The sequence below is a fragment of the Otolemur garnettii genome, unplaced genomic scaffold (assembly GCF_000181295.1).
Source record: "Otolemur garnettii isolate 467f Iridium unplaced genomic scaffold, OtoGar3 scaffold00001, whole genome shotgun sequence".
In the NCBI taxonomy this organism is placed as follows: domain Eukaryota; kingdom Metazoa; phylum Chordata; class Mammalia; order Primates; family Galagidae; genus Otolemur; species Otolemur garnettii.
Genome location: NW_003852396.1, coordinates 25,301,000 through 25,324,635, shown reverse-complemented (window position 1 = coordinate 25,324,635; position 23,636 = coordinate 25,301,000). Strand labels below are relative to the sequence as shown.

General features: G+C 53.1%; 1 protein-coding gene across 1 annotated transcript in view; it reads left to right on the top strand.

Moving 5' to 3' along the window:
- MYO7A (myosin VIIA) overlaps positions 1 to 23,636 on the top strand; it is a 79,987-nt gene that overhangs the window by 22,158 nt on the left and 34,193 nt on the right. Inside the window, exons 4-18 of the mRNA XM_023511955.1 lie at positions 1,960 to 2,144; positions 2,948 to 3,069; positions 3,149 to 3,291; positions 3,541 to 3,654; positions 4,364 to 4,517; positions 5,700 to 5,776; positions 6,452 to 6,571; positions 7,241 to 7,383; positions 8,061 to 8,271; positions 8,707 to 8,842; positions 13,198 to 13,304; positions 18,022 to 18,159; positions 19,968 to 20,126; positions 20,560 to 20,652; positions 22,838 to 22,932. Coding sequence (XP_023367723.1) covers positions 1,960 to 2,144; positions 2,948 to 3,069; positions 3,149 to 3,291; positions 3,541 to 3,654; positions 4,364 to 4,517; positions 5,700 to 5,776; positions 6,452 to 6,571; positions 7,241 to 7,383; positions 8,061 to 8,271; positions 8,707 to 8,842; positions 13,198 to 13,304; positions 18,022 to 18,159; positions 19,968 to 20,126; positions 20,560 to 20,652; positions 22,838 to 22,932 — 1,997 coding nt within the window. The remainder of the gene's footprint in view (positions 1 to 1,959; positions 2,145 to 2,947; positions 3,070 to 3,148; positions 3,292 to 3,540; positions 3,655 to 4,363; positions 4,518 to 5,699; positions 5,777 to 6,451; positions 6,572 to 7,240; positions 7,384 to 8,060; positions 8,272 to 8,706; positions 8,843 to 13,197; positions 13,305 to 18,021; positions 18,160 to 19,967; positions 20,127 to 20,559; positions 20,653 to 22,837; positions 22,933 to 23,636) is intronic.

Sequence of the window (23,636 nt, the reverse complement as noted above, 5' to 3'; positions counted from 1 at the left end):
GAGACAGGTTGCTCTGTCGCCCAGACTGGAGTGCAGTGGCAGTATCATAGGTCACCACAACCTTAAACTCCTAGGCTCAAGTATCCTCTTGCCTCAACCTCAAATGCTGCACTACAAACGCCTGCCACACACCTGGCTCATTTTTCTATTTTTAGTAGAGACAGGGTCTCCCTCTTGCTCAAGCTGGTCTCAAACTTCTGAGCTCAAGCAATCTTCCGCCTTGGCCTCCCAGAGTGCTGGGATCACAGGCGTGAGTCATCATACCTGGCCTATCCTTTATTCTTTACAGCAGCCCTGGAAGGTGGATATTCATATCCCTCCTTTACAAATGAACAAATTGAGGTTTGCCAGAGGGATACTCCTTGTAGCCAATTCCCAGTCTGGCACAAGTTCACCTGTGTACCAGAGTCTAGCCAGTTCCCACAGCTGGGCAGGGCTGAACTATAGGGGACGGTGACTGGAGGTCCCAGGGCAGAGCCTGGTGGGCTGGGTGCGTGCAGATCCTTATCTGAGAATTTAGTCCAGCCATGGGCTGTGTAGGGCACTGCTCATGAACAATGCCCTTATGGCCCCATCCTCTACTGACCAGCTCACTTCTCTCCTGCACCACACTTGGCAACCTCAGACCAGCTGTGGAGGGCGGGTGAGTGTGGCACAGAGTCCCTGGTGCCAGCTACAGCTCCCGGCTTATTGGGCTTGTTTGCTTGCCTGGCTGCCCCTCTCAGGCCCTCTTGGGGCCCCCCTCCACATCTTTTCCTGCATGGACTCTCACAGCACAGTCAATTGGTCAATATGGCAAGTTTCAGGTGCTTCTGGCCATGGGATGCTTAGAAGAAGAGGCTTAGGAGGGGAAAGGAAAGTCTTTCTGGGCCCAGAGAAGGGCAGAATCCGGCCAGGTCTCTGGTTTAGAGCAGCCAGAACCAGGACTGGAGCATGGGTTCAGGCTGCACCTGGCCCCAGGTGGGCATTTCCCCTGGCATGTGGCACCTGCAGCCACACTTTCCCTGCATGGCCGCGCTGGACTGAGGCTGCTGGGATATGGCTGCAGCTCTGGTAGAATATACTGAGGTCTGGGGGGTGGGGCACGCAGGGCTGTCACCTCCCCTTGTGGTTACATCTTTCTCCAGTCTCTTCAGGCCCCAGATGTCAATACATTTTTCATCAGTTATAGTCTAGGCCTGACCTTTTCAAGCTTGGGGGACAGGACAGGAGGAGGGAAGAGTAAGCCCTGAGTGTCTCACCCTGCCCTGGCGGCAGGAAAGCAGGCTGTGATGTCCTCTGTGTGCCAGAGCCCCAGTCCCACAGTAGGAAGTCTTCCCAGGGGCAGCCAATCTTTGCACTAACAGGGGAGCCTGAGCCAAGAAGCTCCTGGGATACCCCTGTGTCTCTGCTACCCAGGAGGCTGGAGGACCTCTGTCCTCCAGAGCTGGGACCCCCCATGCCCTGGGGCAGTGCTACAGGGACTGGACCCACCAGCCCCCAAACCACAATACCCAGCCCTGTCCCCTCTTCATGGCTTGTTTCCCAGTTCCTACTCCCTCACCAACCTGACCTCTCCCCTCTGGGCATGGTCTAGTTCATGAGTTCACTCTAAAAGTTGGTGGGAGCCAGCCTTTGAGGAGTACCTTCTGTGAGCTATGGATTTTAAAACACCATCTCCTTTCATCTTCATAGACTGTTATGCCCATGTCACAGGAAATGGAGGCCTGGAGAACCTCCCTCCCTCCCTCCCTCCGTCCCTCCCTCCTTCCTTCATGGAATGTCTCTGAGCCAGTGTTGGTCAGGAAGCCCTGTCCCAAGTTCTAAAGGAGGCAGGATTCTGCCACATGTCCACCCACTGATTCTAAAGCCAGTGTTCCCCCTCTTGGAGGTACAGAGCAGGGCACAGCCTGAGAGCTTTCTGGAGTCAGAACCTCCCTCATGGGAGACAGCGAGCTCCCCATCCCTTGTTGCCCACAGACATACACAGGTTCCATCCTGGTGGCTGTGAACCCCTACCAGCTGCTCTCCATCTACTCGCCAGAGCATATCCGCCAGTACACCAACAAGAAGATTGGGGAGATGCCCCCCCACATCTTTGCCATTGCGGACAATTGCTACTTCAACATGAAACGCAACAGCCGTGACCAGTGCTGCATCATCAGGTGGGCAGTGTGGCACCTGCGTGGGGCAAGAGGCTCAGCACCCAGAGCTCCAGCTCTGTACTCCTGTTGGTGCCTCTAGGGACTGCCTGCACCGTCAGAAACGCCACAAAGCCAGACCTCAGGAGCCAGACCCTGGGCTCTCTGTGCTGTTACAATGTAGAGAATCACCTCCCTTTCCCCAGGTCTCATATCTCTATTAATGCTACCAACGCTTGTGTCAGCTTTGGGGACCAACTGTGTTTACTGCTGGCTCCTGTTAAGTTATGGTTAGTTGAAATCTCGGTACTAGGCACAATGCCTCACCCCTGTAATCCTAGCACTCTGGAAGGCAGAGGTGGGTGGATTGCCTGAGTTCATGGGTTCAAGACCAGACTGAGCCAGAAAGAGACCCTCCCCCCATCTCTACTAAAAATACAAAAAACTGAAGCAAGAGGATCACTTGAGCCCATGAATTAGAGGTTGCTGTGAGCTATGATGTCACCATGGTGCTCTACCCAGGGTGACAGCTTGAGACTCTGTCTCAAAAAAAAAAAAAAAAGAAATCTCAGGGTCCTGTTTGCTCTTAGGCAGCGGGTTAAAAGGATAAAGCATCTGATATGTGCTGTGCTTTGTGGCAAGTGCGGATGGAAAAGCGTGTATATCTGAATGGAAGGGAAGGAGAATAATTTTGGGGTGTGGGAGAGCACTGAACCTTTTAGCCCTCCCCCAGCCCTAGAAGGTCCATATTGTCAGCCCTTATCACAGATATGGGCAGGTAGGGACCCTGGGGGCAGTGACAGTCCTCTTGCTCCCTCTCTGTGCAGTGGAGAGTCTGGGGCAGGGAAGACAGAGAGCACGAAGCTGATCTTGCAATTCTTGGCGGCCATCAGTGGGCAGCACTCCTGGATTGAGCAGCAGGTGCTGGAGGCCACCCCCATCCTGGAAGGTAGGGCTGGGCTCCCAGGGCAGGGCTGGCTAGCAGGGTGGGGGCTGGCCTGGCCTGTGACTATCTGCCCACCCTGAAGCATTTGGAAATGCCAAGACCATCCGAAATGACAACTCAAGCCGTTTTGGGAAGTACATTGACATCCACTTCAACAAGCGGGGCGCCATCGAGGGCGCCAAGATCGAGCAGTACCTGTTGGAAAAGTCACGCGTCTGTCGTCAGGTGGGCCGGAGTGGGTGGCTCTCCACCAGCTGCAGAGCCCTGGTGTCCCCCCGCCTGCCTGGGGTGCTGCCTGTTTGCTTCTGTCCCGACATCCTACCATGAGACCTGCTAATTGGGCTTCCCCGTCAAAGCCGTTTGCTAAAATAGTGAACCACGTTCGCATCTCCCCTCCCTCACAGACCGGTCTGGCTCCCACTGGCCTCCTCCCACCCTCCTCCGGCCCCCCAACACCTGTGCCCACATTTTCAGGCCCCAGATGAAAGGAATTACCACGTGTTCTACTGCATGCTGGAGGGCATGAGCGAGGATCAGAAGAAGCAGCTGGGCCTGGGCCAGGCCTCCGAGTATAACTACTTAGCCATGGTGAGGCCCAGGCAGCACCAGGGTGGAGGGGGCTGTGGCCTCAGACTTGAGAGCTTGCTAGTCACAGGCCTCTGGTGCCAGCCACTTGCTGCTGTCTGGACAGCAAGGAGAATTTGGCACTGGGGCCATTGCCGCCACAAGCATGAATGGGGTCTTTGGGGCCATGTGCATGGCAGGCTGGCTTGGGAGCCCCATCTCCCTGGCCTTTGGGAGAGCCCAGGTCTGATTGTCTCAGTCCGGCCACAGGGACATAAGTGTGGGTTGTGGCGCACGTGCATGTGTGTGTGTTGTAGAGATGGCAGGCCTTCCTGGACACTTCCTCTAGCTGCTACCACACTTGGGTAGATGGGTAAATGAATACACATCTTAGGTCTAGTAGGCATGCACAGAATGGGGCCCAGCCTGTCTGCAGTTACCTCTTCTCCATCCACACCAGGCTGTACCAGCCCTGAGAGTGGCTGTCCCCAGAAGACTGTGGGAAGCAGGATAGGGCCTTGGTGCTGTGACTGCCAGGTGGGCTGCTGGCGCAGGCCTGGCATCAGTAACCAGCCACTCTCACTCATGGGAAGCAGGAGCGTGGGGGAGTTGTACTCACTAGGTGAGGTCAGCGCCTATAGCCTTGGCCTGGCAGAAGGGGCCCTTTGGCCCAGGCACTGCCTCTTGGGGGATACCCATAGCCTCCCTGATGTCCCCTTACCCTGCCTACCAGGGGAACTGCATAACCTGCGAGGGCCGGGTGGACAGCCAGGAGTATGCCAACATCCGTTCCGCCATGAAGGTGCTTATGTTTACTGACACCGAGAACTGGGAGATCTCGAAGCTCCTAGCCGCCATCCTGCACCTGGGCAACCTACAGTATGAGGGTGAGGCTGCACAGTACATCCCCGCCTGCAGCAAGGGCAGCACAACACCTAGCTTCCTGTGGGGTATTGATGGCTCAGTTTCTATCCTAGTGTGTGCCGTCTTTGGGATGAAAGTTGGGGAGAATGCACCTGTGAGTAGAGTTGAACAGTCTGCTAGCTTGAAATCAGCCCCAGGTATAGTATCACTGTGCCGAAATTCCACCACAGAGATGTACAGTTTAAGCATACTGGGAGTTAACTATGGGCCCTTTGGACTCCTTCCAAATTTGGTTTCTTTAGGTCCAAGATCAGATGTCTTAGAGGGTCATGAATTTTTGAGCTAATTCATACTAAAATGTGAGTGACTGAATAGCTATCTCTGAAAGAGAAAGGCTAGGGAAGGGAACATGTCCACTCATCTAACTTTTCCTGGGCATCAACCATGTGCCAGGCTGGGAGGTGGCTCCCTGAAGCAGGTACCAGGTCCCATTCTGCACTTGCCCCCAGTGCCCAGCATGGTCCTCAAGTAGGATGGGAGCTCTGAGAAATTTTCTCAGTGAATGAATGATCCCAGCATGAAGGAAATCACAGTCTACTGATCTTGAAAGACTAAGAGACTCAGAGGAGGGCACACTGGCAGAAAGAGCATGTGCATAGCCAGATGTTGTGGTGGGCGCCTGTAGTCCCAGCTACTTGAGTGGCTAAGGCAAAAGAATCACTTAAGCCCAAGAGTTTGAGGTTGCTGTGAGTCGTGACACCACAGCACTCTACTGAGGGCGACATAGTGAAACTCTTGTCTCAAGAAAAAAAAAAAAAGAAGGGCTGTGCAAAGATCCTGAGGCCTGAGAGAACAGGGAACATACGGGGAAAAACAAGTTCCCAAAATTTGTCTCATAAGAACCAGGGCTGCCCCCAAGAGCTCTGGTAGTCTGGGGTTGAGGTTGAGGGGGAAAGGGACAGCTGTCAGTTGTCTGCTCCTTAGATGCCAGGCATGGTCCCAGGTCCTGGCTACACATGGTCCCTATCCTCATGGTGCCCATAGGGAAGCTCATGGTGAGAATAGTGACCCAGAGAAGAATTTAATCATGGTGTTGATGTAGAACCCCTGAGAGCAGGCATGGCAGCCTGGTCCTCCTAGGACAGTCCCCTTGCCCCTATGCCCACCCTCCCTGTCCTGAATGCTACACCCCTTGCTGCTGACAGCCCGCACATTCGAAAACCTGGACTCCTGCGAGGTCCTCTTCTCCCCATCACTGGCCACAGCTGCATCCCTGCTTGAGGTCAGTGCCTGGCCTTCCCTCTCACCACCACCTCTTCCCCCCTGAAGACAGTTTTAACTTTACTTTGATGGGGGCTAGGATGTGGGAGATGAGGGCCCCATGGTTTGGAGAGTTCTGTCCAATACTGAGGACCAGCCATGTGCAGGTCTTGTGTTGGGCACGGGTCCTGGGGTGCAGGTCCCTGAGCCTAGATGCCTCTTGGCTTGGCGTAGCCTAGCTGCCCCAGGCAGTATGAGCCAGGTGGGGGCTCTGAGCTAGGGGACCCTGTGATGCCCTGGCTGTGTGACCCTGAGAGAGTCATTCCTGCTCTCTGGACCTCGTCTCCACATCTGGATAAAAGCATTAGTGTCCCTGAGGCCAATGCATTGTGTCTGACAGTCTTTTAGCAAATATTTACTAGGATCGACCCTGGGCTGGGAAATTGGGAGGAATAAAGCTGGGTCAGGGCTGCTGGGGAGAACTGGGGTCAGAGAGAGAGAACTCCCTTCCAGGCAGCATTCAGGTGGGTGTCTATGGCTGGGGAGGATTCTCTGTGGGCTGCAGGGAAGCTCATTCTTCGTGGAAGTGAGATTGTGAGCCAGGCCTGTGCTAGAAAGTATGAGGGGCCCAGGTGTGGGTGGAGGGAGAGACAGGCTGGCGTGTGGCTGGGTGAGCACCTGCTGTCGTCTGTGCCAGGTGAACTCCCCGGACCTGATGAGCTGCCTGACGAGCCGCACCCTCATCACCCGCGGGGAGACAGTGTCCACCCCGCTCAGCAGGGAGCAGGCGCTGGATGTGCGCGATGCCTTCGTCAAGGTGGCTGCCTGCTCTCACCCCTTGGGAGGGTGGGTTGTAAATGGGCAGGTGCCAAGGAGTCCACAGAGCCAGTGGACATCTGGGTCTTGACCCCTGCCTGCCTGGGTTGGAGTCCAGGTCCAGCTGCTGGCTCTCCTGGGGCTTGTGTGAGGGTCGTTCATCCTACATGGCTGGGCCAGCTCTGGCCCTTGCTTTGATCGACCATGCTATGCCCAGCCCAGGGGATGTGCTCTTTGATGTCTCTGCAGAGGACACAAAAGAGGGCCTGGGGCAAGCATGAAGGCCTCCAGTCCCTTCTGTTTTTACAGCCATGCATTTGCCATTCATTGAGTCTCCCCTACCCCATGCCATGCCTTGTGCTGGCCTCTGGGATCTCAGAGGTCTTCAGAACTGATGGGAGAGTCAAAGATGGCAAGAGAGGTGGGAGCCCCAAGAAGCCCCAGCCCACAGGGTCAGAGGAAGGCTCCCCATCTCAGCAGAGCTTTGATCCCTGTGCAGGCATCCTTCAAGCAGGCAAGGGATGCTCTAGCGGAGGGAGCAGCTTGAGCAAAGCCTTGTGGGGAGGGTTTGAACAGAGTATTGCTCTGTGGAAGGGACTGGAATGAGGCCAGGAAGGGTGAGAAGCCTCTGGCCTGAGCCCATGATGGTGGGCTGCACGGTGCCTTTCAGGGAATCTATGGACGGCTGTTTGTGTGGATTGTGGACAAGATCAATGCAGCGATTTACAAGCCTCCTTCCCAGGAAGTGAAGAGCTGTCGCCGCTCCATTGGCCTCCTGGACATCTTTGGGTTCGAGAACTTTGCTGTGAACAGGTACCACATGGGCATCCCCTCTGTGGGAATTTTCTTCCACAGCATGGACCAGAGAAATGTCTCATCTCTCTAAACCATGTTTAGTTGGCTTCTAGCACACTGCCCAGCTGTTAGAAACTATAACTTCCATGTTTCTCATGGGCCCTCTCTCTTTCCTTCCATGCCCTCCTGCTATGGGACCCCTGGCCAGCCACATCAGCCCCTCTGCTGTTCGGACATCTAAGCCCTCCACGCACCCCACCCACACTGAGTACACGAGGCTGTGTGCTCAGCTTAGCCATGTCAGCAGTCAAGGCTGTGCCGGCCAGATCTTGTCAGCACCCTTCCCTTCTCACACAGGATGCCTCCGTGGCCAACTCCCCAATGTCCTGCCAGCCCTCAGCCCTCCACACGGGGCCTGGTCATGCAGGGGAGGGGATCTGAACTAGGGCTTCTGAGCCCCGGTTGCAGCCTGAGCCTTCCTGATGCACTGGGTGAGCCTGGGCAGGTCCTTTGCCCTTGCTGGGCCTCAGGTCTCTGCTGCACCTGGAAGGGGGTTAGGCTGGACATCTCGCCCCCGCCCCAACGCCCTCAGAGGTTGGAGAGTCCCCGCTGGGAATGGTTTACTGACAGTCACATGGCAGGTGGAGGTGGAACTGGGCCCTGAGCAGCGCCCAGCCCGCCCCTGTGCCCTGCAGCTTCGAGCAGCTCTGCATCAACTTTGCCAACGAGCACCTGCAGCAGTTCTTTGTGCGGCACGTGTTCAAGCTGGAGCAGGAGGAGTACGACCTGGAGAGCATCGACTGGCTGCACATCGAGTTCACCGACAACCAGGATGCCCTGGACATGATCGCCAACAAGCCCATGAACATCATCTCCCTCATCGACGAGGAGAGCAAGTTCCCCAAGGTGGGCCTGCGGCAGCGCAGAAGACTCTGGGGCCAATTCAGGTGTATTTCTCTGACATCTGGATGTCACATACAGTCCACTGGGCCCTGGATCTGAGCAGGCTATAGGCACAGAATGGGTGCTCAGGACTCAGCATGTATTGGCATGGGGGTAAGGGAGAAGAGATCGCTCCAGGGAGAGGGGATTGCTCCCACGATTTCATCACAGGAAATAGATTTTCTAAACTGGAATGTGCACTTTTAAGATTGTGTAGTTCCAATTCATCCACTTAAGAGATGGAGAAATGAAGGCCTGGAGTGCTCCTGTGTGGGGTATAAATAAAGGCAGAGGAAACTCTTGAGAAGGAGAGGGGTCAGAGACATGGGCAGGAAAGGAAGTTGGGCCTGGGGGGAGAGGGTCGGTGTGGAGTGACTTTTCTCTTGGCTGCTCCCACAGGGCACAGACACCACCATGTTGCATAAGCTGAACTCCCAGCACAAGGTCAACGCAAACTACATTCCCCCCAAGAACAACCACGAGACCCAGTTTGGGATCAACCATTTTGCAGGCATTGTCTACTATGAGACCCAAGGTACAGGCAGGATGTCTGCCTCTCCTTGCCTGTGCCCTCCCTTCTCCTTCTAGGAAAATCCTTCTCTATCAGGATTTTTTAAAATGAGGAGATGTTATGTATATGTATATATACATATATATGTACACATAATTTTAAATTATATATTATAAAATATACAATATGATACATAATAATATATGTTTAACAATATATAATATCTTATATATTCGATTCTTTTTTTTTAATTTTTTTTTTTTTTTTTGCACTTCTGGGTTGGGGCTGGGTTTGAACCTACCACCTCTAGTATATGGGGCTGGCACCCCACTCCTTTGAGCCACAGGCACTGCCCCCTTTTTTTTGTTTTTAGACCGTCTCACTCTCTTGTCCTCAGTAGAGTGCTATGGTGTCACAGCTCACAGCAACCTCAAATTCCTGGGCTTAAGCAATTCTCTTGCCTCAGCCTCCCAAGTAGCTCGGACCATAGGCACCCCCAACAATGCCTGGCTATTTTTTTGGTTGTAGTTGTTGTTGTTTGGCAGGCAGGGTTGGGTTCGAACCTGCCAGCTCCGGCGTATGTGACTGGCACCCTATCCACTGAGCTACAGGCGCCAAGCCTACATTATATTCTAGTTTAACATTAATATAAATATTGGATTATATATTTAATTATATATAATTATTTGTTATTTACATATGTATAAATAATTTCCCATTTTAACCATTTTTAAGTGTACAATTCCTTCATGGCATTAAGACATTCTCAACGTAGGATTATCACCATCCATTTCTACAGAAGTTTTTTTTTTTTTTAAGACAAAGTCTCGCTTTGTCACCCTGGATAGAGTGCTGTGGCGTCATAGCTCACAGCAACCTCAAACTTTTGGGCTTGAGCAATCCTCGTGCCTCAGCCTCCTGACAAGCTGGGACTATAGGCACCTGCCATGATGCCCAGCTAGTTTCTCTATATTTAGTAGAAATAAGGTCTCACTCTTGCTCAGGTTGGTCTTGAACTCCTTGAGCTCAAGCAATCCCCCACCTCAGCCTCCCAGAGTGTTAGGATTACAGGCGTGAGCCAACATACCCAGCCTCCACAGAAGTTCTGTGTTGTCTGGGTACACTGGCTCATGCCTGTGATGCTAGCACTTTGGGAGACCTAGGAAGGAAGATCATGTGAGGTTAGTGGTTCAAGACCAGCTTGGGCAACACAGAGAGATCCCATATGTGTAACAAAAATAAAGAAAAATACCCAAGCATGGTGGCATGCATTTGTAGTTCCAACTACCCTGGGGGCTTGAAGCAGAAGAATTGCTGTGAGCCTATGAGTTTGAGGTTGCTGTGAGCTATGATGATGCCATGGCACTCTAGCCTGGGCAACAGAGTGAGACCTTGTCTCAAAAAAAAAAAAAAATGTTTCATATGTCCCTGCCTACCCCCATTGGCTTGCAACTGTTACTTAATGACCTCCCTTCCTCCTCCCCTAGCTCCTTGTAACCTCTAGCTACTTTCTGTATCTGAGTTTGCCTGTTCTAGGTGCTAATATAATTGGAACCATAGAATACAGTCATGCATTGCTTAACAATGGGGATGCATTCTGAGAAATGTGTTAGGCCATTTTGTTGTGCGAACATCATAGAGTCGCCAAGTGCACCTACACAAGGCTGGAGGGCATAGCCTGCCATGTGCTGGGCTGCATGGTATAGAGCCTCTCACTCCAAGGCTACACACATCGCAGCACGGTACTGTCCTGAATACAGCAGGCAGCTGTGACACAGTGGGAAGTATCTGTGTACCTAAACATATCTAACCATGGGAAAGGTATGGTAAAAATAGGGTATGATTACCTTATGGGACTGCTGTCGTATACGCAGTCCATCATTGACAGAACCATCATTATGTGGCACGTGACTATATTTGTCCTTCTGTATTTGACTTATTTCAGTCAGCATGATGTCTTCAAGGTTCTCCATGTTGAAGCATTTATCAATGTCCTTTATTTCATATAACTGAATATTTCATTGTATGGATGGATAGATGACATTTTTTATCCGTTCATTTGTTGTTTTTTTTGTTTTTTGAGACAGAGTCTCACTATGTCACCCTTGGTAGAGTGCTGTGGCATCACAGGTCACAACAATCTCAAACTCTTGGGCTTAAGCAATTCTCTTGCCGCAGCCTCCCAAGAACTGGGACTACAGGTGCCTGCCACAATGCCCGGCTATTTTTTTGTTGCAGTTGTCATTGTTGTTTAGCAGGCCCAGCTGGGTTTGAACCCCCCAGCCCTGGTGTATGTGGCTGGTGCACTAACCGCTGAGCTACGGGCACCAAGCCATATCCATTCATCTGTTAATGGGCATTTGGAATTGTTTTCACCTTTTGGCTATTGGGAGTAATGCTGCTAAAAATACTAGTGTACAAGAATCTGTTTGAGTCCCTGCTTTCAATTCTTTTGAGTAGGCTCAGTGCTCTTTTGTACAAATGGGGAAACCAAGGCTCCACAGAATGGGGGTATCATACATAGCATGATATAGCCTATTAGGCACAAGTCTAGGCCTTCAGCCAGCCCAGTTACCCATCAAGACTCTTTCAGCAACAAGACCAAGTGTGAGCTTTGAAAGGGATGTGTGTACATCTTCTTATCCCCCCAGGGACATGCAATTGGGTTCATCTTACAGGTAGAGTTTAAGGAAGGGGTCAGGCCACAGCTTTATCTCACTTGGAATCCTTATAGGGTCTGTCAGAAGACTTCAGACTGCCCTTGCCAGCCTTCCCCTTCCACCCTGGCGTGGGAGTGGCCTTGAACTGGCATCAGTTGTGGGCCCTGTTTACAGCCCTACCCAACAGCCCAAGAAGGTCCCACATAGTCAAAAGCCAGGAAATTCACACTGAATGAGCTATGGGCTGCCCGTCTCTTTCTTCCTTGCTGAACTGGTGCAGAAGTCAGTAGTGTATGGTTAAGCCGTGATGCAGTGATAGAATCTGAGAGCTTCTCAGACATCTTAAAATACTGGTCTGTGAGATCTAACCTTGTTGAAAAGAAGGAAACAGGCATTAAGTTTAAAGTCCTGTTGAGCAAGTATATTGGTCTTTCGTTTGGAGTAATAGAGGATTGTATTTCTCAATTGGGTTTAGTTCAAGCAGCATGCACTGAGCATCCATTATGTGCCAGGCTTCATGCTGTGGCTAAGAATACAGAAATGAAAACTGAGCAGGTTCTGTGTTGAGTTATAAAATTATAGAATGCTAGATCTGGAAGGAGCATAGGGCCATCTCCCTTTGCAGAATTGGAAATTGAAGTCCAGAGAGGGAAATGACTTGCCTCAGGTCCCTGAAAAAGTCTGAGCTACTTCAAACAAGTCTACTGGCATTTCCTGTTCACATAGTGCTGTTTTAATATAACATTATTATAAATTAGGGGGTATTAGGTGTTCTGAAGAGAAGCAAGTTTACAGGTCCTATCCTTACCATGCAACAGTTGAGGGAACTGAGGTCCTAGAAAGTGGTGGCGATCCCATAGTCTGTCAGAGCTTTAATGAGATCCCAGTAATTCCATCCCAGCTCCAAAGCCTGTCCCCCATTACTGTGGGCCTCCTAAAACTTTACCCACCCCTTCTGTGCCCTCTACCATCCAGGGGAAGCCTAAGTCCTTCCCTGTTGTGACACTTAACCTCAAGCATCCCCAGCCCCTGGTCATCCCATCTCCTGTCCCACTCTAGCAAAGTTCCCAGTTCATAATTCCTTAGCCACCTCTGGGGTCTGTATAGTGCAGGGGAATCTCCCTGGGCTGGCACCAGGGCCCTTGGGTTTGACTTTTAACTCTGCCCATGGCTTGCTGTGTGGTTTTGGACAACTCACTTGGCTTCTCTGAGCATCAGTCTCCTCCTTTGTGGGATGGAGAAGAGAATCCCTGCTCATCTCACGTATACAGGGGACTTAAGAGGACACTTTGTAAAATACAATCTACTGTTCAACTACACATGGCTTTAATTAATTCCTGTATTATTTCCTTGTACCAAATCAACATGCATTCTCTTACAGGTCACATGCTTACTTAACAATGGCTTTTGACACCTTAGTTCAAAAGACTAAAGACTCATGGTGGCTCTGGGGTGGTTCCGCGAAGAAGGAGGTGTGGCCTCTCCCAGAGGCTGAGCCCTTCTGCCCCTCTTGAATAGGCTGGAAGAGGGGGGCTGTGTGGTTGGGGAGATGGCCCCTCACTTTCTGTGATCTTGGGTAAGCCACTGCCCTTCCCATGTGTGAAATGGGCATTGCTGAGGGTCCTCCTGGCTCAGACCCTGTGTATCTGAGGAGGGCCTGAGTCCCGGATGGGGGCTGGTGGAGCTGGTGAGGTGTGACTGTGCTGTGCTTTTGTCCAGGCTTCCTGGAGAAGAATCGGGACACACTGCATGGGGACATCATCCAGCTGGTCCACTCCTCCAGGAACAAGTTCGTCAAGCAGATCTTCCAGGCTGACGTCGCCATGGTAAGGCTGAGTAGGGTTTCTGTAGGCTGGAAGGGCCCCCAGGAACTGGCCTGGGGCCAGGGCTTGCCCTCATCCAGCAGCTTCAGCTGAGCCCCTGTGGCCAATAGTGAGGACAGAGCTTCTGGGAAGGGCCTCCAAGATCCTCACATCTGGTTCTCTTGCTCTGCTGATTGGGGGTGTGGCTGGGTACCAGGTGCAGAGAAGGGTCACCTGAGAGTAAGTAAGCAGAGCCAGTAAGATTACCATGGGCGTCCACTCCCTGGATCTCCAGCAGCTAATGGGAGCACGGGGAAAGAGAGTGCATCCCTTTCAAGGATTCGGAGTGGGGGTGGGCACGCAGAGAAGCTGGCACAAAGGGCGTGTGTCGATGCCTCCCTGGACCCTACCAGGCCGTGGGAGAAGCTCCTTCCTCTTTGCCTTTCCGTGGGTCCCTGGGTGGTGGTCCCGTGGACCCTCTCCTGCTTGTAGGCCTTCTTATTTCCTATTTCCCCCATCCCCATAGCTTCCTGGAGGGTGCTTGGAGGGGCTCATGGGAAAGGCAGAGCCCCAGTGCTCTTAGTGCCTGGCTGGGGACTGGCACTGCCCCTGCCCTGGGGACCACCACTGAACTACCAGGACCCCAGACCTCTCCATGAGGGTCTCCCTCTCTCCATGGCAAGTTTGCCCTCTGTTTTCTGACCCACCATGTTCTCCTTGCCTCTCCTCTGCCCGTCTCACCCTGCACTGGTTCCTGTTGTAGTTTCTCTGTGGTTATTCGTCGGGCACTCTGCACCAGTCAGCAGCTGCTGCAAAGGTAAAAGACCCCAGCCTGGAGCCGAGGATGGTGGGAGAGGCCACAGCTGCAGGCGAGGCTTTGTCTTGGGCTCTCGTGGAGCTGAGGCTTGAGGCAAGGGCTGGGCCGGGCTGCGGCTGCTTTTTTGAAGTGTGTTTTTCTGTGGAGTGGTTTGTGGAGTGATTCTTGTTTTTGGTTTTTGAGTCGTGTGTGCTGCAGGCATCTCAGTTTCTTAAAGGAGGAAACTGAGTCCTGGAATAGGGGCAGGACTCGCCCAGGTTGCCCATAAATCAGGGGCAGAGCTGGGATGCGAACCCAGGCCTCCTCCTCCTCTGCTCCCGTTGAGTCTCTAGCGCGGGGCATCAACCCGGGCAGTGGTGGGAGTTTCTGCATCTGCGGCCTGGTCAGATCCTCTGACCTTGTGAAGAAGGAGGCACAGGTGGTGTTTTCTGTATTTTGCAAATGAGGGTCTGAGGCTCAGAGAGGTGGTGTGACTCCCCCCAAGTCCCAGCATTCTGCTGGGGAGCTGGGCCCAGGAGTCACCATTCTCCAGATCTCCTCAGACCTGGAACAGTACCCCTGGTGTGTCCCAAGCCCCACCTTCAGGTTGTGGCTCCCAAGTGCTCTAGATCCCAAAGGTGCTGGGTCCTCCTTAGCAACAGCGTGTGCGGCTGGGCCCTCAGACTCCCTTTCTCTTTCAGCCTTCTATTTCCTCTCTGCAGAACACTGACATCCTCCCACTTTGGCCTAATGCTGAGTCCCTCTTCCTTCCTGCGTGTCTGGCATCCTCCCCTGCTCAGTGCTTTGCAGGTCTGAAACAATTCACGACCCTCCAGTATCAGGGCATGTCAGCAGCAGTGACATGTCTGGTTGGTGGCCTCTCCCCTCTGCCAGGATTGGCACAAGTCCCCCCTACACACACAGACCAGCACTGTGGCCAGCCAGCTGACAGGTGCATGCAGCACCACCCTCAGAGAGAGGGCTCCCAGACATGAGAAACTCCAGCACCCAGGAGGGTCCCTATCCTGCTGTAGGGTTGCACCCTTGGGGAGAGAAAGGTGTGGTTCTGGGCTTGCCCACTCCCTTCTTCTCTAGCTCCCCAGCCCTGACCATTCCTCCTGTTCTTGGGCATGTTCTGGTTGAACCCCACCTTCTCCTCCTACCCCTTCACTCTTGCCTCTCTTTCCAGAGCTCCTGGAGGCATCTGGGGACTCTCCATGAGGTTTCCTCTTCTAAGTTACCTACCCCTGGAACTAGGACCCATTTGCTGAGAAATCATGGAAAGGTCCATGCACTAGAGCCTGGAGCCTATGGAAATGGCCCACTCCCAAGGGAGTCTGGGGAGGAGAGAAGTAGAATATAACATTGACACATTTGCTATCGATCACATCGTCTGGGCACCTCTTCCAAGCCAGGCGATGAGCTAAGCACTTAGGTTTCACCTTCTTCACTCCCTGCCACAGCCCCGTGAGTGATTACTATTCTTCCCATTTTGTAGGTAAAGGAGCTAGGGACCAGAGAGGCCAAGGTACTTGCTCAAGGTCACACAGCTTGCAATACAGCAGAGATTTGAACCCAGCTCTGTCTCAGGGAAGGGTAGGGACTTGTCCAAGTTCATATACAAGTGAAGGCTAAAGTGGAGTTTTCCAAGTCTCTGCTAAAAATGTTTTAATTATTATTTATTATTTATTTATTTATTTGTTTTAATTGTGCTGGCTCTGTAACCATTGCATGTAGGAAAGAAAAATGTGCTTTGTAACTGCTGGCAACAGTTTATCCCCTGGCAGTGTACCAGTCGAATGTCCCTGTCAGGATGGAAGTCCATGTCTCCTCCTTCCAGTGATCTGAACACCCATCCTACACAGGTCCCAGGTGCTGGCTAGCCCCATCCCAGCTATTGCCGGTGAAGGGACCAGCTGAGTGCCGATGATGCTGTTCCTCCAGGGATTGAGAACTCCCAGTTAATATCTGACTTCTGGCACATATCTCAGGGCCCTGAGTCCATAGGGCACCTGCTCACTCTTTATGTGGGTGGCCATCTCTTGCCTGTGATTTCCCAGCCCCTTTCACATCATGCTCAGGGCACAGAGAGACTCTGTCTCAAATAAACAAACTAATTAATTAAAAATAAATAAGTGAAAGTGGAGTCAGTAAGATTTGCTGATAGGTTGGATGTAAGACAGGAGGCATAACAGTTCCTAGATTTGGGGCCTGATCAATTAGTAGGTGGGATCCATGATGACACTAGGAACCTGTCCCATCGCGCTTTAGTTGATCTAAGTGTTGTTCATTATTACTTGTGCCAGGCACAGGCCGTGCAGCAAGCAAGGCAAACCCTGCCTGTCTTCGCGGGGCCCACAGCCTGCAGGGAAGACAGGCAGGGAGGAGCAGTTCCAGTGTGATGAATAGAGCCACGGAAGTGTGTGAGCGTGCACTGTGTGTGTGTGCCGTGGTATGTGTGTGCCCATGTGTGCATATGCTCATGACTAGGGGCTCCAGTACAGGCTGGGTACAGCCTAACTTGGACAGATCCCCCTCCAAGTGTGGTGGGGGGCACCCAGTGCTGCTGCTGGCTTGGATTCCGGAGCAGCCTGGGGGCACAGACCTGATCATCACCCTTCTTCATCACAAATACTCTCCAGCTTTCCTAGGCAGAACCCTAGAATATATTCCAAATATAAAACTAAGACGGAAAACACTGAAAATCTTCCTTACTTCCTTAGCAAGTTCCATCACAGTCTGATGGCATTTTGTCTAAATCAGGCGTCCTCAAACTATGGCCCGTGGGCCACATGCAGCCTGCCTAGGACATTTATCCGGCCCACCAGGTGTTTTTGCCACCACTGCCTGTCCTGCTTAGCAGTCACCTTGTCCCGGGGCCCACAGTCTGGCCCTCCAACAGTCTGAGGGACAGCGAACTGGCCCCCTGTTTAAAAAGTTTGAGGACCCCTGGTCTAAATTCAGTATGGGTCAAATACATTTGCCCACCTCAATACCTCACACACCTGTGTCTATATCTGTGATTTTTGATGCTGTAGGACAGCAGATGAAATTATGATTCTAAAATTTAAAATGTTACAATATTAATCAAATCAAGTGAAATAAGAAATTCTTACCCAAATGGGATTTGTCGGGAAACCAATATGATCAAGATGTTTTGGAATAGCACCTGGGTTCTAGGTCCATTTTCTCTCTGTCAGTTGAGCTATTTGGCTTCCTGTGTGTCTGTGACTCAGGCTGCCCCCAGCATCCCGCTCCAATCTCACTTCACAATATTCTGAGAGGGGACCCTAGCAGGCAGGGAGGTCCAGAGGGACGGCTTGCTGTCAGGATCACCCAGGTGGCCGCTGGTGGGGCACAGACCCTTGGGGGGCCTTGGTGTCACAGGGCACTGGGGGAAGTCAGCTTGTGTGCTTCTTAGGAGGATTATCCAGGTCTGCCCTGCCCCACCCCCACCCTGCTGCTGCCCCGATAATCCTGCACCGAGGGGAGAGGTCACAGGCAGCTCCTCACCCCCTCTTCCTCCCACTTTACCACGGGTTCCCAGAAGGTAAGCAGGTGTATACAGAAATGTGCCCTGACCTTCTAACCCTCATGACAGCCCTGCCAGGTGGACAGATGGCATTATGGCACTTAGGAAACTGAGACTCAGCATTATTTAAGGACCTGCCCAAGTCCACACAGCTAGGTAGTGGTGGGCCAGGGTTTGAATTTAGATTTGTCTAGCCCCTGTCACATTGGAACACTAAAGTGTCTCTGAGTGACCAAGTCTGACTTTTCATTTATACAGGGAGGTCTGGGGTCCAATCTCCAGCCCAGACCAGGGGAGTTGCAGGAGAACTGAACACCCTAACAGTGGCTCAGGCCCTGGCCCTATTGATCTCCCCTCCTGCTTCCCTCCCGGGCAGGCGGTGCAGCCCCTCCCACCACTGTCTGTCCCCACAGGGCGCCGAGACCAGGAAGCGCTCTCCCACACTCAGCAGCCAGTTCAAGCGGTCGCTGGAGCTGTTGATGCGCACTCTGGGCGCCTGCCAGCCCTTCTTTGTGCGCTGTATCAAGCCCAATGAATTCAAGAAGCCCATGGTGAGTGGCCCTGGCCAGGCTGGGGACAATGGAGGGGCTGGTCAGAGTGGGATAGAGTGGGTGGATGTTGTATGTCTGTCCTTTTTGGGGAATGGTGGGGCACCTGGGGTCTTACAAGACCAGGTCTTACTTTACCAGAGGCAGCAGGTGCACTGGAAAGAGCCCAGACTCTGTGGTGGCTCATGGATTCAAACCACTTACAAACTGGGAGACTGTAGACAAGTCTCATCTCTTATGCCTCAGTTTCCTCATAGATGGAGATGGGACCACTCACCCCTGGGTCTATTCCATGCAATAATGTGTACAGACTGCCTGGCACCTAGTAAGTGCTCAGTAAATGGCAGGCCTTTGAAAACCCCCTTTTCCTTCAGCCCAGCTCAACTGCCACCTCTCCCTGGAAGCCTCCCCCCACTCTGAAAGGTTGGGAATGTTCTCATTTCTGACTCTTCTAAATAACAATTGTTAGGCCTTTGCTGTGTGCCTGGAGCAGGCAGGCTTGTCTGTCCACAGCCTGGCTCACCCCTCCCGAGCAGCCGGTAGGATGTTGGCCCTGGGTTCAAGATGAGACCGGGGCCTCAGGGAAGTTAAGGGGTGCAGGGTGTTGCTTGCCCCATGTTGAGCCCTCTTCCACAGCACAGCCTCTTGGGGAGTTGTTTACATAGAGGCCTGAGGGGAGGCCCAGGAGGAAGCTGGGGCCATGGGGTCTGGGGAGGGAAGGAAGGCCAGGGAAAGTGGCCTAGAGGAAGAGGAAACAGGCTGCGGAAGCTGACAGTCCACAAGCACTGTCCCCACCCACTGTCCCCTGCCTGGAAAACATTCCCCAGAGTGGATGAAGCCTGTCCCCTGTAGGACTCAGGTCTGTAGGGACCTGAAGGTAGAAAAGGGCTCCAGTGAGCTCTCCCCCTGGTGCAGGGGGTCCAGGGAGACAGAAGTGAGGCACCATCTCCCCCGGCTCTGAAGTGCTTCTGGGACCCTTCTCTTGGCCTTCACCTCAGCTTCTCTGGACTGGACCTTGGCAGTGGCCTCCTCCAGAGTCTCCCACTTCCCCTGCCTCCTACCTTGCCCCCTCTATCTGCACACACTGCAGTGACATCATTCTCAAATGCAAACCTGACCAGAATTCTCCCTGTTTCAGACCCTCTGGGGTTTCCATCATCCACAGTGTGAGGCCTCCCCCCTCCCTTCTAGCACCTCTTTCTCTCCAGCCCTGTCATGACCCCCAGATGCTGGCTCTGCCCTGCGGCCAGCACAAGAAACCAACTTGTTTCAGATTAGAAAAACATGCCCCTTTCTTAAGGCAGCCAGAAAGTTGTCTGAATAAATATGAATCTATGATGACAGCTGCAACATACATGAAGGACATTCCCTGGGGCCGTGCAAAGCACCCCCACCTGCTCAGCCATCACTGCGGCCTGGATGAGCCCTCCAGTTCCCTTGAGTCCCCAGCAGGTCCCACGCTTTCTGACTTTACACCTTTGTACGTGCTCAGCCCTCCAACTTTGGGATTCTTTCCCTCCTATTAGGGGTCAGGGCAAAGATGCCTCCTCCAAGAAGCCCTCTCTTTTGTCCCAAAGGGAATTAACCCCTGTCTCCTCTGTGCTCCCAAAATGCCCAACTCTACCATGGTGAGGGTCCTCACATCGTGCTGAGTGGTCTGAACTGCAAGTCCGAGTGCCTGTCCCAGCCATGCTCCTTGTGACTATGTGGCCTTGGCCTCTCTGGGCCTGTGTCTGGGCTGGTCAAATGCGCAGGGCACTGCCTCCCAGCAGGAGCCTCTGCCCTGAGGTCCTTGGCTCTGTGCCCTTCAGCTGTTCGACCGGCACCTGTGTGTGCGCCAGCTGCGGTACTCAGGGATGATGGAGACCATCCGAATCCGCCGAGCCGGCTACCCCATCCGCTACAGCTTTGTGGAGTTCGTGGAGCGGTACCGTGTGCTGCTGCCTGGGGTGAAGCCAGCCTACAAGCAGGTATAGGGCTGGGTGTTCACGTGGAGGGTAGGGGTTCAGCTTTGGCTGGGTAAGGGCCCAGTTTTCTCATCAGGACAGTGGGCTGAATATGACATCTGCTCAGCCTCTCAGATCTGAAAGACTGAGGGGCGGGCAGTGGAACACATCAGAGGATGTGGATTGCCACCCTCACCTGGCAGGGACTTCACGCAGGGTGGTGCGATGAGTGAGACCAGGGCTGCCAAGTGGGCTCTGACTGACAGTCTTGGGAGGGGGTTTCGCAGTCATGACACCTGCCCAAGCCAAGGAGAAAACAGGTCCAGAGACTCAGGCAGGACCCAGCTCGGGCCACACAAGGCAGGTGTTACATGGGGCTGTCCCTCCTAGTCTCTAGAGGGACACTCAGGGGCCTTCCTGCTGGTAAGGATGCCCATTCCATTGTTCCCCATCCCAGGGCGACCTTCGAGGGACATGCCAGCGCATTGCTGAGACTGTACTAGGCACTCACGATGACTGGCAGATTGGCAGAACCAAGATCTTTCTTAAGGTGAGCATAGTCTGCATCCCTGGGCTGCCTTGGGGCATGTGAGCTCCCAGTAGGGTGGGGGCAGGGCCCTCAAGAGTGGCTACAGAGGGAGTTGTGGCAGCAGACAGGGGAAAGCAGTGCGGGGCCTCTGAGCAACTTCCTACCCAGCTATGTGTGACTGGAAGGGCCTTGGAGGATATGGCCTGGCAGAAGAGGAGAACCAGGTATCTGAGATCACCTAGGTCCTGGTACTGGAGTCAGAGCACAGACCACGGGTTAGAAACCACAGGCCAGAGGTGGGCTCTATGTCAGGCCTACAACAGAGGGGTTGGGATTCAAATCTTGACCCTGTGGCTATTGGCCCAAGGATGTTGGGTGTGTTGCTGTTCCTTTCTGACCCTCATTTTTCCATCTATGAATTAGGGTATGCCTGTACGGGGTGCTCGTAAGTGTATCTTTGAGTTCCCTCTGTGGTTTCCTGCCTGCTGGGGCCCATCACTCAGCTCTCTAGGGCCGAGACCTGCTCCTGCTGCCCCAGGTTCAGCAGCTGGAGCTGCCTGGGCAATGTGGGGAGAGAAGCAGGAGGTAGGGCCATGGGTGTGGCCTTATAGATACTGCAGGAGAGGGTGGCAGGCAGCTGCTGCAGGGCTCCCAGCTCCAGCTTCCCTATTTCCATTTCCACCCTCAAGGTTTCTGGCTGTCCTGGGCGACAGAGCCTTCCTCTGGTGTTGGGGGTGGGGCCTGTGGCTCCCAACAGCTGTCAGAGGGGAGGGAAGGGAGGAACCAGCCCTTTCCTGGAGGTGCCCAGGGCCTAATCTAATTCTTCTCTGGTGCAGGGGCTCTAGGCAACCCTGCTACCCCCGTCTCTCCCTGATCCCTCATTTCTCCCTGGGCAAGATGTTGGATATCACCTGCATATGTGTCCCATAGCCTCTGGCCAGAAAGCACAGGCTGCATGCCCGGCCCTGGGGTAGGGGGTGGGGCACATTTAATACATGAACACAGCAGCCCTGTGAGGTGGGAAAAACTGTGCCCATTTCACAGGCTTAGAGAGAAGTAAGTGCCCCAATTTGGGCAGCTGGAAAGTAGAAAGTAGGGCTCCCAGACTCATGTCCAGCACTGTCTGGCAAAGGAGGGAAGGCTGAACCACAGTGGCATCTAGTGCCAGGGAACTTGGAAGAGGGTCATCGGCCCCTTTCTCACCCCTCTGGGCTCCTCAGAAATAGCCATGACTTTGAGAGGCAGAGGCCAAGCATATAGTTCACATTTATTCATTCATTTATTCAAAAAGCCTAGGCAGAGCCTCTGTCCTGTGCATTTTGCCTATCTGATGGTTGTGGCTCCTGTGAGCATCTCCCCTCCCCAAGGTCAGAGCCATGTCTCCTTGGTTCACTGAGGCCCCAGCACCTAGCTCAGGGCTGGCACGTGGAGACATTCAATTCATATGTATTGAATGAACCAGAGAAAATTTATTCAACTTGAGTGAGGAGTGGAGACTTAAGATCAGGAGGGGAGAGGGCTGGAAAAGTTGGCAGGGCCTGGTTCACAGAGAGCCTTGAGTGCCAAGGTGAGGAGTCAAGGCCTCACCTTGAGGAGTCACGGTGAGGAGCTTGACCCAGGAAACCATGGGTGTCACTGTAGGGTCATGTCCGGTTTGTGTTCAGGAGGGTTCCTCTAGCTCAGCAGTTTACAAACTGTGGGTTGCAATCCACAGGAACTGTATTAAAGGGCTGTGGCATTAGGAAAGTTGAGAACCACTGCTCTAGCTGCTTGTGAAGGAGGGATGGATGGGCAGCAATGGAGGCCAGGAGACCAAACCCCTGGTTAGGAGGCTGCTGCCAAGACTCTGGGAAGAAATGACAGTGGCCTGGCCCAGATCAGTGGCCTATGTGACAGACTTGGGTAGAACAGTGGCAGGGATGAAGCCAGTACGTGTGCATACCGGGCCCTCTGACCCTAGCCAGTGAGATTAAACTCCTTCTGCCCCATCTGCCATGCTTGGGCCTGTAGGAAACAGCCACAACCCCTGTGTGTACTGATGGCTGTCAGAGGCTGCCCATAAGGCTGGAGTAGGCTGGAGCCTACAGGCCCCAATCAAGCCGTAGGCTTAGTCCCTGAGTGATGGAAGAGAGCCTCACCCGGGACTGAGCTGGCAGCCCTGGTGGAGACAACAGTGGGGGCTCAAGTCAGGAGCTCTACCTTTCAGGACCACCATGACATGCTGCTAGAGGTAGAGCGGGACAAAGCCATCACCGACCGAGTCATCCTCCTCCAGAAGGTCATCCGGGGGTTCAAAGACAGGTACATGTTCCAACCAGCTCCTTCCCACCTCAGCCCCCACACAGAGGTACGTGTGTGCTTGGCTTGCCTCTGCCCCATCTATGCAAACACTAGGAATAAACCATGCACACCTATGCACACGCATGAGAACAGGCACACGTGCATAGCATGTACACACGAGCATGTGAACGTGGAAGGCTGCAAATCATGATTTACACAGACCCATCATGTCAGGGAACTCCAATAATACAGTCTACACACCTACATGCACACATACACACATGCAGATACACGAGACACACCCATGGACAGGAAATTTCCCAAAGAGGAAATTTGAGGTTTTATAAATTACTGAGCGTGTCTCATATTCTGTGTAAAGGACATATGTATACCTGTGGCAATTTGCAAATGTGAAGGAATGACTCCAGAGTGGTTCAGGCTTCACAAAAATCCTACAGCATGGCTCAGCGCCTGTGGCTTAAGCAGCTAAGGCGCCAGCCACTTACACCTGAGCTGGCGAGTTCGAATCTAGCCTGGGCCCACCAAACAACAATGATGGCTGCAACCAAAAAATATCCAGGCATTGTGGCAGGCACCTGTAGTCCCAGCTACTTGGGAGGCAGAGGCAGCAGACTCGCTTGAGCCCAGGAGTTGGAGGTTGCTGTGAGCTGTGATACCACAGAACTCTACCCAGGGTGACAGCTTGAGGCTCTGTCTCAAAAAAA